We start from the raw sequence: 18,164 nt of genomic DNA on the forward strand, positions 1-18,164 counted from the left end.
ATGAGCTCAAAAAAGACTTTGAAAAGCAATTAAGGGGGCGGCTAGGTGGTGCTTGGGGCGGCTAGGTGGCGCAGTGGATAAAGCACCGGCCCTGGAGTCAGGAGTACTTGGGTTCAAATCCGGTCTCAGAAACTTAATAATTACCTAGCTGTGTGGCCTTGGGCAAGCTACTTAACCCCATTTGCCTTGCAAAAAAAAAAAAAAAGCCCTAAAATAAAAAAAGCAATTAAGGGAGATGGAGCAAAAATTGGGAGGAGAAATGAGAGCAATGCAGAAAAATCATGAAAACCAAATCAAAAGCTTGGTGAAAGATATACAAAAAAAATTGAAGAAAATAATATGTTAAAAACCAGTTTAGGCCTAATGGAAAAAGCAAAACAAAAGGCAAATGAGGAGAAGAATGCCTTAAAAAGCAGAACTGGCCAGCTGGAAAAGGAGATTAAAAAAAAGCTCTCTGAAGAAAATAACTCCTTCAAATGCAAAATGGAACTAAAGGACACTGATGACTTTGCAAGAAATCAGGAAGAAATAAAACTCTTCCAAAAAAGTAAAAAATTAGAAGAAAATGTGAAATATCTCACTGGAAAAACAACTGACCTCAAAAACAGATCCAAAAGAAATAATTTAAAAATTATTGGGCTATTTGAAAGCCATGACCAGGAGAAGAGCCTAGACTTCATTTATCAAGAAATAATACAGCAAAATTGCCCTTAGATCCTAGAAACAGGGTAAAAAAAAAAAATTGAGAGAATTCACCAGTCATTTCCTAAAGGAGATCCCAAAAGAAAAACTTCCAGGAATGTTATAGCCAAATTTCAAAACTTCCAAATCAAAGAGAAAATTCTAAAAGCTGCCAAAAACAAACAATTTAACTACCAAGGGTCCATAGTCAGGATTACACAAGATCTGGCAGCATCTATATTGAGGGCTCGTAGGGATTGGAATATTTTATTCCAGAAGGCAAAATATCTTGGTTTACAACCGAGAATCAACTACCCAGCAAAACTGAACATCTTCTTTCAGGGGAAAAGATGGACTTTCAATGAAAGCAGGGACTTTCAAACTTTCCTATTGAGACAACCAGAGCTGAACAGAAAGTTTGATCTCCAAGTTCAGGACTCTGGTGAACCACAGAGGGAGTGGAAGAGAGGAACTAACTATGAGGAACTTGATGATGTTGAACTGTTTGTATTCCTGCACAAGAAGAAGATATTGATAACACATATGAACTTTCTCATTTATAAGAGCTGTTAGAAGGAGCATATGTAGAAAGGACACAGGAAGGAGCAGAATATAATGGTAAGATGTGGTAAAGGGATGGAGTCAATGGGTGAAGGAAAGGGGAGGAAGGAAAAAGAGATGAAGACAAAGCTGAGAGATTTCACATAAGAGTCAAGAAAAAGCTTTTTTTTCAATGGAATGGAGGTGGAGCAAGGCAAGGGGGGGGGAATGAGTAAGGCTTCATTCTCATTGGAAATGGCTCAGGGAGGAAATGACATACACAATAGGATGAGGAAATCTATCTTGCCCTGGAGAAGGATGGGAGGAAAGGGATGGGATGAGGGGGAATGGGGGGAAGGAAGGGGGGAATACGTGATAGAAGAGAGGGAAGATTGAGGGAGAGGGTACTCAGATTCATCACACTTTTGGACAGATCCAGGATGAAAGGAGAGAGAGAGAGAGAGAATAGAATAAATGAGAGTGGGGAGAAATAGATTGGAGATACAGCTAGTAATAGCAACTGTGGGGAAAAATATTGAAGCAACTTCTCTGGTGGACTTATGATAAAGAAAGCAACACACCCCAGAGACAGAGCCATTGAAATCTGAACACAGAACTCTCTCTCTCTTTCTCTCTATTCTTGAGGTTTCTCATCTTCTTGGGGGGGGGTATGTTTATTTTTATAACATTCAATTTACATCAATGTATGGCATGGTAACAATGTAGAGACTATCAGACAGCCTTTGGGGGAGGGGGAAAGGGAGGAGGGGGAAAAATTGTGGAATTCAGAGCCTTGCAAAAATGATGTATACATATTACTATTGTATATAATTGGAAAACAAATAAAATGTTAAAATGTTAACAAAAAAAAAAAAAAACCAAGAGGTTCTAATTATGAAGTTGATCCTTTAGAGCAGATTTTTTTTTCAAATTAATTTATCCTTAGAAAACTTTGAAATTTGTAAAATGTTGATGGGATACAAAATGATGGTCCAGAATACCAGGTATTATACTAGGAGTAAAGGCAGGGAAGTTAAGTTAGATTTGGAACAGGCTTGATTGGACACAAAGAGTATAACTTATTGGAGATAGCTCTCCTGGAGGATGTACAATCTTTCAGTAAGATTGTCCTATAGGAAAATTTTATTATTTACTTTCATGAAAGCAGAAGTGGTATGCTTATCAAATTTGTGGATAAGGAGTGGCTAGGTGGTGCAGTGGATAGAGCACCGGCCCTGGAGTCAGGAGTACCTGAGTTCAAATCTGGCCTCAGACACTTAATAATTACCCAGCTGTGTGGCCTTGGGCAAGCCACTTAACTCCATTGCCTTGAAAAAACCTAAAAAAAAATTTGTGGATAAGATGTATCCAAGGGGCATTTAGGTGGTACAGTGGATGGAACACTGGTCCTGGAGTCAGAAGGATCTGAGTTCAAATCCAGCCTCAGACACTTAACAATCACCTGTGTGACCTTGGGCAAGTCACTTAACCCTACTGCTTTGCAAAAATCAAATTAAAAAAAGAAATGTATCCATCCAATTCAGTACATTGGAGAACAATGCCAGAATTTGAAAGTTCTTAACAAATTGTAACAGCTTGCTAGAACTAGCAAAAATTAAATTTCATAAATGTAAATGATTGACACAGCACTAGAAATGAAAACAATTTTGAAAACCTTTATAACTTTGAACAGTGCAATAACAAACTACAGTTACAGAAGACCAAAAATTAAGGCATACTACTCCCTCCTGATAGAGAGGTAAAAAACTCAAAATATGGAATCAGTCATCCATTTGGAGATATGGGCATGGTGAATGAGGGAATTTACTTTGCTTGTCTATATATACACATATGGGTGCATACATATATATGTAAGTGTGTATGTATTGTGTATTATGTATTAAAGATTTCATTTTTTATTGTTTAATTAGGTAAGGGAGTAGGAAGGAGTACAAATAAATGCCTGTGAATTTTTTTTAATTAGATTTCAGTTTTTAAAATTCAAGTAGAAGGAGGGAGGACTGGTTGGTCAAGGCATACCTGATCAATTGACTTTTCCCTCCACCCAGCTCTGAAACAATCATCATAAGTACTTAAAGAAGGTAGGGGGCAGATAACAGACAATGAGGTCTTAAATATATATATATATATATATATATATATATATATATATATATATATATATATATACATATATTTCATTCAACTGATTGGTAAAGCATTCATTAATTGCCAAATAGGTTTGAGGTACTATACTAGAGAGGAAGAAACTAGCTCCTGAGATAAGCAGAAGCAACTCTTCAGAGGGTAACTATTGGCAGTAGGGAAGAAAGTCATCTATGAATTCATGAGACCATTATCCCTAGTAGCCAAAAGAGCCTAGCCAAGTGACTTGATCAACAAATAAACTAAGCCCAATGGGGAACAGCATGAGGACATCAGAAGAAGAGAAAGGATAGATGGTATAGTCAGAGTCATGAATTGCCTTGGCCATGTAATGTCGATTAACAATGTTCTCTAAATTATGTTTCCATTCTTTTTCATTGATTCTGTAGAGCAACTAGATGTAGAGTATTGTCCTCAAAGCAGGAAAATCTGAATTTAATCCTGCCTCATTTACTAGTTATATGAACCTGAGCATACAACTTAACCTCTATCAGCTTCAATTTCTTCATCTAAAACATCTAAAACAAGCATAACACTTCACAGGGTTGTTCACAGGAAGTTCAAATGAAGTAACATATGCAAAGTGTTTTGCAAATCTTAAAGGCTTATGGAAAAGTTAGTTACTACTATTTCTGAGATAGTGCATCCCAAGCTTATAGGGGAAAATGTTCTTACTATACTATCTTAGTAAATAACTTTGACTTCAGTTAGTTCTGTCTAGTAGCTGACTTTAAAGGTAAGTGCACTGGTGGGGGTTCATGAGTTATAATTTTGTGAGTACATGCTCACAAAATAACCTTGAAAGAGATCTCTGTTCTCCTGGAAACCTAATCCAAGAATCTGAGTACAAGATGAAGGGAGGGAGAGACTGATCAGAAGGAGTGCTACTTCTCAGAACAAATGAGAAAAAATATAACATACAAATTGAAACTATTAAATATATCCTATTAGAATAATCTACTTACTATGCAAAAATGGAAACTGAGAGTAGAAAAAAATACCAACACCAGTTTTAATAATTTTATACAGAAGTGTATGAATATAAATCAATTGCCACATCAAAGAGACCAAAAGAGCCTTAAAAAGCACATTAGCCAGCAACCAAACATAGAGAGATGGAATACTGATTTTGTTCATACTATAATTTGTAAAATCTTTCAGAGAAAGAGAATGAAAGATTATAAACAGTATTGCCATATGTAGCAGAAAGAGTTGACGAGGTTAAAAATAATTTAAAGAAAGTTTGGTAATTGATCCAATGAAACAAAAACAAGAACATTTGAAGGATGAAAATGGAGGGATAACAAAAGGAAGAAAAGTGTAAAAGTCCTGAGCAAAAGAGACCTAGAATTAAACAAATCTTTATTCAATCAGCTCTACCCTTCCTTCTATGTTCCCTTTTTGAGACCAAATATCTAATAATGTTCATTACCTACCTAAATGCATTCTTCAATGACTAACAAATCTGACTTGGTCATACCCTCCCTATTACATTGATTCTCTTATTCTATTCCACTCAAACTGAATCCATCTCAACTTCCCACTCCAGATATAGCTACCCCTTCTACTTCATAAGTTCTAGTTGAAAAGGTTTTCTCTATAAATGATGAATTTATTCAAATGTACTTGTTTTTCAGAAGACATTGTGAAGGTTTAGTCAAGCCTTTAAATAATGCATGATATCCTGGAAGAGATTTTTACTTAACCAAAGTAGATTTAAATGATCATTCAAACAAACAAAAAAAAACTTAGTGGATAATTGCATCACAAGCAGTTAGATGAATAACCCACAGAGCTTATCTATCAGTGTGTATGTATATATATATATATATGTATCTATGTGTGTATATATATATATATATATATATATATATATATATAAAATGTATCTATGTGTATGTAGGGACACACACATATACATAGTCATATATTATACTTTTATCTATATAATAGAACAAATGTACAACTAGTTGGGCACAGAATTAAACAGAATGTAAACTAAAGATTGGATTGCCTTTAGGAAATTATGGAACTCTTTCAATGACCTCAAATTTCTCCCAGAAACAAAGACTCATCTTTTTTAATGTCAATATGCTTTAAGAGTTGTGATATAGGGCAGGTAGGTGGTGCAGTAGATAGAGCACCAGCCCTGGAGGAAGACCTGAGTTCAAATCCAGCCTCAGACACTTAATAATTACCTAGCTGTGTGACCTTGGACAAGTCACTTAACCCCATTACCTTGCTAAAAATAAAAGAGTTGTGATATAGCTGTAAGATATGAAATGCAACAATCTCTAAAGAATTGAAAATGGACATGTCACAGAAAACAATGGAAAGATGTATGGTAGTTGAAAGATATTAAAAAATGAAAATCTTCAAAACAGGTCACGAGTAAATTAAATCATGGATGAAATGTAAGATAGAAAAAGAAGATGGGGGGGCAACTAGTATAGAGCACAGCCCTAGAGTCAGGAGGACTTTAATCCATATCCAACCCAAACACTTAATAATTACCTGGCTGTATGATCTTAGGCAAGTCACTTAACCCCATTGCCTTGCAAAACCTAAAGAAAAGAAAAGAAAAGAAAAGAAAAGAAAAGAAAAGAAAAGAAAAGAAAAGGAAAGGAAAGGAAAGGAAAGGAAAGGAAAGGAAAGGAAAGGAAAGGAAAGGAAAGGAAAGGAAAGGAAAGGAAAGAAAAGAAAAGAAAAGAAAAGAAAAGAAAAGAAAAGAAAAGAAAAGAAAAGAAAAGAAAAGAAAAAGAAAAAAAAGAAAAGAAAAGAAAAGAAAAGAAAAATAAGATGGGCTGCTCATGTTGTAAGAATAAGGAACAGGTTGGGGCGGCTAGGTGGCCTAGTGGATAAAGCACCGGCCTTGGAGTCAGGAGTACCTGGGTTCAAATCCGGTCTCAGACACTTAATAATTACCTAGCTGTGTGGCCTTGGGCAAGCCACTTAACCCCATTTGCCTTGCAAAAATCTAAAACAAAACAAAACAAAACAAAACAAGAATAAGGAACAGGAGCTGGATAGCTTGAATGTTCCACTGGGATCTTCTCTATGTTAGGAGATGGTGAGGGAGCCTCTGACAACTTCAGTGAACCTTTTGTGACCAATGTTAGTGAATCAATAAAAATTTATTAAATACCTATGTCTAGCCACTGTGATAATTCTGGAGATAAAAAATACAAATTACAAACAAAGATAATCCCTGTCTTAAAAGAGCTAAAATTTCTCATGTTTGGGAGAAAATGTTCAAGAATTGCATGAGTTGTGAAGGGTTTGGATAGATTGTGATCTCCAGTGTCATCCAGAAATAGGCAAAATCATAAATCTATTTTTGAGAGAAGTATGTAGCATTTGTTATTAAAAATACAAGTACATGATTGTGATGAGGCCTTTCTACCTCTTAAGAAGACTATCTAGGGATTATATTGGATTGTAGACTCAGTATGAGCTAGCAGTATGATATGGCAACCAAAAGAGGTCTTGTGATCTTAAGCATTAATAGAAATATCATAGCCGGTGCAAGGGAGGTGAGCATCACAGGATCATTAATTTATAGGAAGAAGAGATCTAACAGATTCCCTTGTTCAGATTCTTCATTTTAGAGCTTAAAGAGACTTAAGTCAGAGAAGTGAATGACCAACTCACAAGGGAACTTCAGCAGAATTAGGATCTGAATCCAAATGCTCTCCAAATCTTGTGCTCTTTCCATCACGCCATGCTTCCTTTTCTGGACAGAAGGGAAACAACTGGCTTTCACTTTTTTCATCTTCAGTCGAGCAGTTTCCCATTGCCCAGTTAGAACACCTCTAAAGTATTGGATCCAGTTCTGTGCACAAACTAAAACATTTCCAGAGCAATTGACCAGGATGGTGAGAAGATTCAATACACTGATACAAGGATTAATCAGAGATGACAAAAAGGAGAGTAGAGGGAATGTAGTAGGACCAACTAAATTAGGACTATTTCAATTGATTTCACATATGGTTTAAAATTGTAATGATCCCTCCTATAAGAAATATGGGGATGTGCTTGCTCTTTAGAATTTTTTAAACTATAATTCTAATCACCCTTTGTGAATATATTGATGAGACATAGCTAGAAAATACATATACATACACATAGATAGTATTGAGTGAAAGGACCTTGAGTAAATACTAACCTATATTCTATACTTGCTTTAGAGTAGAGGTTCTTAACCTGAGATCTATGAACTTAAAAAAAAATTGAAAAATATCTTTCAGCGTAATTGGTTTCCTTTATAATCCTGTGTTTTTTACTTTGATGAATTTATAAACATTATTCTAAGAAGGGAACTGTAGGTTTTAACAGATTGCTATGGCTTATAACCCAAGAAAAGTTAGGAATCCCTTCTTTAGAGCCTAGAGGTTCTATAGAACATTAACAGATTAATGTTAAATCTGAAATTGAAGTCATGAACAAAATTAATGGCACTTTTGTTCTTTGTCTTGCCATGAGGCTGCTTATGAGCTAATGACCACCTGTGCAGAGGCATGACCCTCTGGGTCCTGGGAAATTTTCAGATTAATGTTTCACAGAGTCCAGACAACATTATGAAAGCAAACCCCTATCTCTATGAGAACACTTCCAAAAAATTTACCAAGATAGACATGCAGTGAGCCAGTCTTTCGCCCCTTGAAACTAGAAATACTTGAACTAGAAATAACCATGCTTTTCTATCTCACATACCATCTATTTGCTTCTTTCAATTCACATGTTAGATGACTCAAATTGATCTATAATTTTATTAATTTGGATAGGCCTTTCTTTATTATCCAAGTATAATACTAAAATACTCCAAAGCATAACTGCCCTAGAATCCTAGAGAATTGAGGAAAACTGAATGAGAAGTTTTCTGAATAAAAAGGGAAATCTAGAAAGTCATCTTTGTCACTATATGCCTTGAAAACTTGCAGCAACTCCAATTTTAAGCCCTCCTAAGGTCATAATCAACTATTATAAATATCCTTTAATAAGTCCTATTTAGATATATCATTTGTGTGTGACCTTTAGATTTCCTTTTAGTAGTGTGGATATGTTTTTACCAAAAAAAAAAATATTTGTTTAGAAATACATTTGCCAAAAAACATAATAGATAATATGAACAGAAGAGGTTGATTATATCCCCTTACCAATTTGAGGAAAATTCTGTGGCCCTAGAAAGTAGAATTTACTCAGGAAGACATCTGAAGATCAGTAGTAAGATGGAAAGATGTTGACAACTTTAATTAGAAAATTAGATTCTTAAAAAAAAATTAGATTCTTAGAAAATGTAGTCTAGGTGCTTCTCTATGCTTGCTCATGGTATCTTATTTTTGCTGTATACTAAACAAATTTATTTTTATTAATCTTCTCCTCATCCTGACAAGCACATATAGTAACTGAGACTTATACAAGGAGATAGCCAGAAATCAGAGACAAGGTAGAACAAGGCAAATTGATGTAATTAGACATTTGGATTTCTGCTTATTAATTGCATTAAGGAATGACTAGAATTTGCTAACTACCCATTAAAAATAACTGAGAAGGGGCAGAACCAAGATGGCAGCAGGTAAACAGCCTCTCTTAGGTGCTCTTTTTTTTTTTTTTTTTTTTTTAGGTTTTTGCAAGGCAGATGGGGTTAAGTGGCTTGCCCAAGGCCACACGGCTAGGTAATTATTAAGCATCTGAGACCGAATTTGAACCCAGGTACTCCTGACTTCAGGGCCGGTGCTTTATCCACTGCGCCACCTAGCCGCCCTTTAGGTGCTCTCTTAAAAATATTTCAAAAACCTTAAAATTATGACTCTAAATTTTCAAGAGACAGAATTCACAGAGAGATCCAGTAAGGCAATTCTCCAGCTCAAGGTAACCTAAAAAATAGTGGGAAGGCTCTGTTCCATGGGGTTGGAGGGAGCGGCAGCACCAGAATGAAAGAGCTTCAGCCCTCTGGGAACAACCTCAGGGCACCTGGGTCCCTGGGTGCCCTGGCTTCTGGCAGCAAAAGCAGTTTTCTGACCTGGCAACCCAGGGAGCACAAAGCACAACTTGGAATATCAGAAGGGAAACCTCTGCCAGAGCGAGTATGAAGCCCAGGTCAGCATGCCCCCCCCCCTCAGATCGGTCACAACCCTCAGCACAGTCCAGATCCCAGGAAATGGAAGCAGCCCTGTGGAGTTGCCCAACAGGAGCCCCAGGCAGCTGCTCTCTAAGCAATCAGTCCACAGAAGGTAAGAGAGTGGAGGGAGAATGCCGAGGTCTGTTCTCTATCCCTGGGACAGGACTCTGGGGCTATGACCACATCCAGACCCTGGTTGTAGTCTGGCCATTCAAGAGACCAGGAGAGCAGTCAGATCCTCACATACTGAGGTTCTTGCCCAGGGTGAGGTGGTGTCCCAATAATATTCAAAAGCTCAAGAAGAACCCCCAAACCAGGCACAGGCTGGGGAAATGAGTAAACAGAAAAAAAAAAAAAGAAACCTGACATAGACAATTACTTTGGTCCCATGGAGGACCAAAATATACAATCTGAAGATGAGAAAGTCCAAGCTTCAACATCTAAAGATTCCAAGAAATATAGAAGTTGGACTCAGGCTATGACAGAACTCAAAAAAAGATTTTGAAAATCAACTAAGGAGGGGCAGCTAGGTGGCGCAGTGGATAAAGCACTGGCTCTGGAGTCAGGAGTACCTGGGTTCAAATCTGATCTCAAATACTTAATAATTACCTAGCTGTGTAGCCTTGGGCAAGCCACTTAACCCCATTTGACTTGCAAAAATCTAAAAAGAAAAAAGAAAGAAAAAAAAGAAAATCAACTAAGAGAGGTAGAAGGAAAATTTGGGAAAAGAAATAAGAGAGGAAAAACATGAAAATGAAGTCAGCAGCTTAGTCAAGGAGATCCAAAAAAAGCTGGAGAAAACATGTTAAAAACCAGTTTAAGTCAAATGGATAAAATAGTTCAAAAAGTTAATGAAGAGAAGAATGCTTAAAAAGCAGAATTGATCAGATGAAAAAGGAGATAAGAAAGTTCTCTGAGGAAAACAAATCCTTCAAAAGTAGAATGGAGCTAAAAGAATCTGATGACTTTACAATTAATCAAGACAATAATTCAACACCAAAAGAATGAAAAATGAGAAGAAAATGTGAAATGTCTCATTGCAAAAAACAACTGATCTGGAAAAACAGAACCAGGAAAGATAATTTAAAAATTACCAGACTACCTGAAAGTCATGATCAGGAAAAGAGCCTTGACTTCATTTTTAAAGAATTTCCACAGGAAAATTACACTGATATCCTAGAAGCGGAGGGAAAAATAGAAATTGAGAGAATCCACTGATCTCCCCCAGAAAGAAATCCAAAAAAAACCCAACCCCCCCCCACCCCGCAATATTATAGCCAAGTTCCAGAACTCCCAAGGCAAAGAGAAAATATTACAAGCAGCCAGAAGCACACAATTCAAATATCATAGAGCAGCAGTCAGGATCACACAGGATTTAGCAGCTTCCACATTAAGGGCTCATAGGGCTTGGAATATAGTATTTTAGAAGGCAAAAGAGCTTGGGATGCAACCAAGAATCAACTAACAACAAAACTAAACATCCTCTTCCAGGGGGAAAAGATGGACTTTCAATGAAATGGGAATTTCAAATGTTCCTGTTGAAACAACCAGAGCTGAACAGAAAGTTTGAACTTCAAGTACAGGACTCAGGTGAAGCACAGAGAGGGTGAATGAGAAGGGTAAAATATGAGGGGCTTAATGATGATGAACTGCATGTATTCCTGCATGGAAAGATGATTCTGGTAATACTCATATGAACCTTCTCATTTAATAGAGTGGGTAGAAGGAGCTTTTATAGATGAGGCACAAGAGAGAGAGCTGAATTTAAAGATATAATATATGGTAAAAATGGAGTCAATGGGTGAAAGGAAAATTTTACTGCGAGTAAGAGAAAGGAAAGGTAGAATAGGCTAAGATATTTCATATAAAGGATATTTCATGTAGCTTTTTCAATGGTATGTAAGGGATGAAGGCAAGGGGGAATGAGGGAGCCTTCATTCTCATCAGAAATGGCTCAGAGGGGAAACAGCATACATACTCAATAGGGTATAGACATCTAGAAGAAAAAGGAGAGAAGGGGGATGGGGGAGGGAAGGGGGAGGGGGGTGATAGAGGAGAGGGTAGATTATAGGAGAGGATAGTCAAATATAACACATTTTCTTTTTTACTTTTTTGCAAGGTGGTGGGATTGGATGGCCTGTCTGTGACCACGGGGTTGGGTGATTGCTGGGTCTCTGGGGTGAGATGTAGGCTTGGGGCCTCTTGGCCCCAGGGCCGGTGCTCTGTCCCCTGCACCACTCGGCTGCCCCACAGAACATTTTTGAAGAGGGACAAAGTGAAAGGAGAGAGAAAATATAAGAGATTGTAGCAGGGAGGAATGGATGGAGGTAATTACAATCAGCAACAGCAACTATGGAAAAATATGGAAGTAACTTCTATGATGGACTTCTGATAAAGAATGTGATCCAACCAAGACAGAGCTGATGGTATCAGAACACAGACTGAGACACATTTTTTTCTCTTTCTTCCACTTTTATTTCTCATGAGGTTTTATATTTTTGTGGGGGAAGGGGGATTATGTTTACTCTTAAACTAACATATTTTAGTAATGTGTAAATAAATTAAAGAAAATAAAAGGAATAGAAAATAAAAAACTGAGAAGACTGTATAATCCAATTACCAAAAAAAATGAAAAAAGAAAAAACTAAGAATCTTATCTTAAATTCAGGTTTAGGAGATCCCATCCCCTAAGCCCTGAGAGCAATAAACAATCATCACAAATAGTAATTTGCCCCAGGAAATGGAGACAAGGAAATTTTGGAGTTACTTGCAGAGAATGTGCTATGTTTATGTTACTGCCAAGTTTATGTTTCTGCTAATACCATGTAACATGTGTATGATGAAAGTACACAAGAGGAAATTAAAGGGCTAATGGGTCAGATATATTCCCTAAAAGAAGGGAAGAAGTATTTCAAAGGAAGAAATAAAGAAGAGAAAGAATATGAAGATGTAAAGCAGAATATTCAGGCAGAAAAATATGTCATAAGAAAGGAAGGAAACAACCATAAGCTATTGGTCTTTTGTAATTAAGTAATAGAAATAAGAGCATTCCCTTAGCAGGACACTGAACTATCTCTGTAGGAAACAGCTTTTTTTCTTCCCAAATAAATTATGATATAGCTTCAGAGGTTCTATTACCCTATAATCCAGTAGTTGAGAATAAAAGAGACAAGTAATGGTGGTTGATAACTCCCTTGCTGAGGGATTCCAAAATAGCTATTGGTCAACCTAGAATAAATAACAGACAGGTCTGGTGTCTTTCACATGCATGTGGTCAAGATGTAATGGATAAAAGCTGTTCAAAATTTGTCACACTGAATGATTTCTACCAATTTCTGAGGATTGATGTGGAGTCAAATGATATAACCAGAAAGAAATTAAAAAGTATCACAAAGTCAAGGGCTTTAAAAAAAACAACATCCTGAAGACTTTTGGCGCACATTGACTACTTTACATACTACTATTGCTTGAAGGTTTAAAAAAATTCAAAGGACAAAGATGGATTTTGGAAATTAACATCTTGGCTAAAAAGATATTATTTGAGAATAGAATTCGGATTTCAGGGTGACCATTCAAAATTTAAAAAATAATAATCTCATGATCAGGAATGAAGTATACCTGACAAGGCGTACAGTATTTGGGCTAGAAAGGGAAGGAAAAGAAAAAAAAGTCTAAATTATTTATCCAAGCCTCTTACCTCAAAAAGTAGTACTTAGAACATAGAATAATAATAGAAGAGAGGAATTGTAAGAAACAATATCCAAGGGACAGCTAGGTGGCACTGTGGATAGAGCAGTAACCCTGGAGTCAAGAAGACCTGAGTTCAAATCCATCCTCAGACACTTAACACTTATTTAACTGTGTGACCTTGGGCAAGTCACTTAACCCCATTGCTTTACAAAAATTTAAAAAAAAATCAGCGTCCAAGAAGAGAACTAGCATTACAATCCATGGTTCAGATATCTATGTACAAAAGAACAAAGTAGGGTAATAAATAGTATGAACAAAATTTTAATGTAAGGAGTCATTTTTGACTTCATAATTATCATGGAAACTTGAAGGGTTAGGATTTATGAGTGGATAATAGAAGTGTGACTATATCTTGCTCAAAAAGAGCAGTATAGATTTTTAAACAAAAGAATATTGATGCACATTAAAAAGGTATATACAGGGGTGGCTAGGTGGTATAGTGCATAAAGCACTGGCCCTGGAGTCAGGAGTACCTGGGTTCAAATCCGGTCTCAGACAGACACTTAATAATTACCTAGCTGTGTGGCCTTGGGCAAGCCACTTAACCCCATTTGCCTTGCAAAAACCTAAAAAAAAAAAGGTATATACAGGTGAATAAATCTGAGAATCACAGAGGAGAAATGAAATAAATCTTTTAAGTAATGCAGAAGGAAGCAGGAAAAAAATACTGTAATAGGAATATAAAACTAAACTAGAAGGAGGGATTAAATGAAGAATGGGGATCAAAACATAGTATTATTTCAATAAAAGAATTCAATTCTCTATACAACTGCTTCAGCTGTTAGACTAGGTATTAGATCTTTGATTTTACTGGTATAGATAAGTTCTAGATATGGTACTGCTTCTGCACATGCAAGTTGGCTCTTCTCTGCAATTTACAGTCTTAGAAAGTTGTTCAAATCAGTGAGAGAAGTGAACTAGCCAGTGTTATACAACCAGTGTGTCAATAGTAGCCCATAAACCCAGGTTTTCTTGACTTTGAGGCCAATTCTCTTATTCACTATGCCACACCATCTCTTAGGGCAGAAACAAAGTAGCTATAAGTTTGTGCTTTTCTTTAATGATATTTTTATCCTTCAAAAAAGTTGAGGAAAGAACAGGAGAAAAAGCTATTCTGAACCCAATTCAGATCAACATGGAGATACTGATGTGGGAATAGAAACAATAGAAAATGAAGGAACAGATATACATTCCATTATAGAATATTTTGAGAAAGGAGAGAAAAGCCTCTGCCCTGGGCTTGTAAATAGCAAGATTTTATAAAGTTCAGAGAAAGCATAGATAGGATCCAATGGTCTAATGTTTTACAGTGGAAATTTGCCTGAGAAGAAGTCCTCATGAAACAAATTTTGAAAACCCAAGAAGAAATGGATTTGCTGAGTAACATGAGGCAAGGCCGAGGTGATGACATAAAGAAATCATCAAATAATTCAGATTCTTAAAAGGTAAGATTCCTTAAGATCAAGAACTAGTTCATGCTTTAAATACTCAGCACCTTTCACATTGTCTGACACATAGTGAATACTTAAGTATTTGTTGAATGGATCTTGTTATCACATGGATGGATGAAGATAGAAGCAAAGACAAGTAACTACTCTTGCAAGGATGGATATAAAGAGTGATATAGTACTAAAGGAGAATGTCAGGAATAATAAAAACTCAACTGATCCAAAACTAGTGATAAATGAATGCTAATGATAACAATAAGGTTTATGGGGGGGGGAAATGTATTCAATGTAAGATCAAGAAAGCCATAGAGTGTGGATGAGATGATGATAATGGTTCATTACATAAAGTGATAGTCAAATTATTCAACTCCTTTTGCTTTTGTTTTCACTTCCAGAAAATATGATCTTTGAACTGGGAAGAACAGACCAAAAAAATGGTTTTCAGGGAATAGAAATTTGAGATTGGCAAAGAGATAATAAGCACTTAATAAATGCCTTTTCATTCATTCATTCACTCATAGTAGACATTCACAAAATGAAAGACACTGTAGTATGACATGAAAGATTATTTCTTCTCTAACACAAACTTTGTTCCTTGAAGGTGCCACATTTTTCCCTAAATTTGGGTAAAGCACTTCACTCCAATACAAGTTGATTCAATTGGTAGCTTAGTTGATCACTGAGCAAAGAGCACTGCAAATCCTGCATTAATATCCAACACCTTTATAGTGCTATCACTTTTTATTATAAATGACAACATGTGTGATACACTATGTAATATAAGAGAAAACCAAAGGGTGCCTACAATTCTCTTCAGAAACAGATTTTGGCTGTTTACCAACTGAGTGCCTCCCCCAACCAAAATTATATTTGTGCCAACTCTTCCACACTTCCTTTCTGACCCCAGCGCCAATGTTTATATGTCCTTCAAATAGCTTAGGTAAATCAAACCAGGCAAGAGACAGAATGGAAGGAAGTACAAATCAAAAAGGCCAGAACTGGGACTGAAATAACATAAGGCAATTTCACACTTCAAAGAGCCATGATAATATCCATAGCATCTTCATGGATGTTTCATTTGTATAGTAAAAAATAAAAACAAAACATACTAATATATAATTTGTAACAAATAAATGGAGTGAAAATAGTTCAATGACTTTGGAAAAAGCTAATTTTCTGATTTCTGAAGTTCCCTTTGAGTAGCTTGAAGCAATCGATATAGTTCAGAGAAAGAGTTTGAAGACACTCGATGGTGGTGGGATGTTTCTGAGATTCCAGGGTCTGCACATTCATACACAGCCTTCTGTAACTGCTCCTGGAGTTGTAAAGTGACAGCAGAGCTTCTAAAATTGGAAGGAAACCAATGTCGGAATATTTTGTCACAGATCACCTGAGGAAAGAAAGGAGAGGGGGAGTTAACTTTCTTTTCTGGACTGAAAATAATATCTAGAGGTGGCTAGGTAGTGCAATGTATAGAGCACGGGTCCTGGAGTCAGGAGTACCTGAATTCAAATTCAGCCTTATGCATTTAATAATTGCTTAGCTGTGTGGCCTTGGGCAAGCCACTTAACCCCATTTGCATTGCAAAACAAAAACAAAAAAAAAAAGAAAAAGAAAAGAATATCTAATTTTTTGCAGCATCTAGATTTCCTGACATCTTAATGAGGATCTTCCTGTTTGAAACTCAAAGAACCATACACAAAAAAGACTAAGTCATGCTTCAGAGATGGTTCCATATCGAGAAGAATGAAATTCAAATTCCCTCTCCATATGGATGAATAAATCGAAGTAGGCATTTCATAAAGGAGAGAAAGGAACAAAGAAGTCCTCACTGTATAGAATACATTGTCCAAACAGCTTGGAGAGTTCATGAAAAAAGGAAGAGTCAGGTGAGAAAGTAGGGGAGCACTGGCTTTGAGAAACAATGCTGGAAAAACTAGAAATGTAATTGGTAACACTACCTCACAGAAGCCAGTCTTCACTGACACCATAGAATTTTAAATTATCAGTTAGAAAAAATGGCCCATGTTTTTCTTTTTATGATCCTTTGTAAACTTAATATTAAATAACAATAAATTAACTGAAATTTCTTTATGACACTTTGCTGCTGAAATTTCAATATAGAGTTCATCCATAGAGTTCACCCATAAAGTGCATAAAAATGCATCCATAAAAATGCATTCATGCATTTCCATCAGCTTCTTCTTTCATTTATTCTTTCCACTTTTTCTTTCCAGGTCCTACTTGACTTTGCACATTTCAAATACTTCTTTTATATTCCATATTCCTTTATATTTATGAGTATCACAATATGAGATTTCATTGTATTAATATGTGCTTCACAATTTTTTTTAACTATTCTTCTGTTGTTGGAAATTTAAGTTATTTCCAGGATTTTGTAATTACAAATATCTTACTATAGCACTTTGAAAAATAATTTTTAGAAAAACAGAATTTTAAAAGCTCGTGGTATATTCTGAATCATAAAGAATTGGGATCAATGAATATGATCTTTATATAATATATGCTTGTGCTATCAGATTGCCAGCATACTTTTTTTAGCACAGATTTTGCACAGATTTTGGAGCACAAACTCCAAAAAGACACTACCAATTTGTAATTACACCAGCAATGAATAGATGCAATTATTTCCCTACACTTTCCCTAACATTTAATTTTATTTTTATTATTTTTGAAAATTTGAAAGTTGTTTTAATTTTCATTTCTTTCATTATTAATAAGGGTAAACATTTTAAAATAGATTCAATTCAATTACATGTTTATTGAATGCCACAATTTGCAGAGCACCAACCATATCATTTTAAATGTATGATTTCATTACTATAAACTGTTCATATTTTTGACTATTTATATATAAGGGACTTGGCATTGCCTTTGATGAGTTTTTAAAGTTCCTTATAAATATTAGATGTCAAGCTTTCCTATCCTCCCAAACTTTTTTTTGTTTCTTTTGGTTATGTTAATTTTCATTGCAAGAAGTTTTTCTTTTATTTTTATGCAAACCTATTTCTCTTGTCCTAGATAATTTCTATTTATTTTAACAAACATCTTTTCCCAAAAAAAGTCTTCTTTTCTCCACAATTGAGATAACTATATTGTTCTGCTTTCTTCTATCTTTTCATCGCTGATTTTTTGAAAGTTTAACTGTAACTCAGATGGAACTCCTTATGGTATGAGTAGATTTAAATTTGTTTCCCACTATATTGTCAGTTTTTCCAAATATATTTATTAAATAATGAATCCTTTCTCCAGTTTTCCAAAGGCTAATCAAATGCTTGTATTTGTATGAGTCTGGCTCCACGTTGGGTTATGTTTTCCTTAATTTTTTAAATTTTCTTAATTTCCCTCTTTAGGAAAACCAGACTAGGAATTATAAAACATAATAAATCACCAGGTTTTCTTTCTATTCATAGATCACTACTCTCTTAAGGAATTAT

At 35.6% G+C, this 18,164-nt stretch overlaps 1 protein-coding gene across 3 annotated transcripts in view; it reads right to left on the reverse strand.

Annotated features, from left to right (window-relative positions):
- Positions 1-15,302: 15,302 nt before the first annotated feature.
- The window catches only part of DIPK1C (divergent protein kinase domain 1C), a 132,655-nt gene continuing 129,793 nt past the window's right edge, over positions 15,303-18,164 (reverse strand). For all 3 annotated transcript variants that reach the window (XM_074201293.1, XM_074201292.1, XM_074201291.1), the window contains exon 4: positions 15,303-16,096. In XM_074201293.1, coding sequence (XP_074057394.1) covers positions 15,875-16,096 — 222 coding nt within the window. In that variant the 3' untranslated portion in view covers positions 15,303-15,874. The remainder of the gene's footprint in view (positions 16,097-18,164) is intronic.

The sequence above is a fragment of the Macrotis lagotis genome, chromosome X (genome assembly GCF_037893015.1).
Source record: "Macrotis lagotis isolate mMagLag1 chromosome X, bilby.v1.9.chrom.fasta, whole genome shotgun sequence".
NCBI classification, from domain to species: domain Eukaryota; kingdom Metazoa; phylum Chordata; class Mammalia; order Peramelemorphia; family Peramelidae; genus Macrotis; species Macrotis lagotis.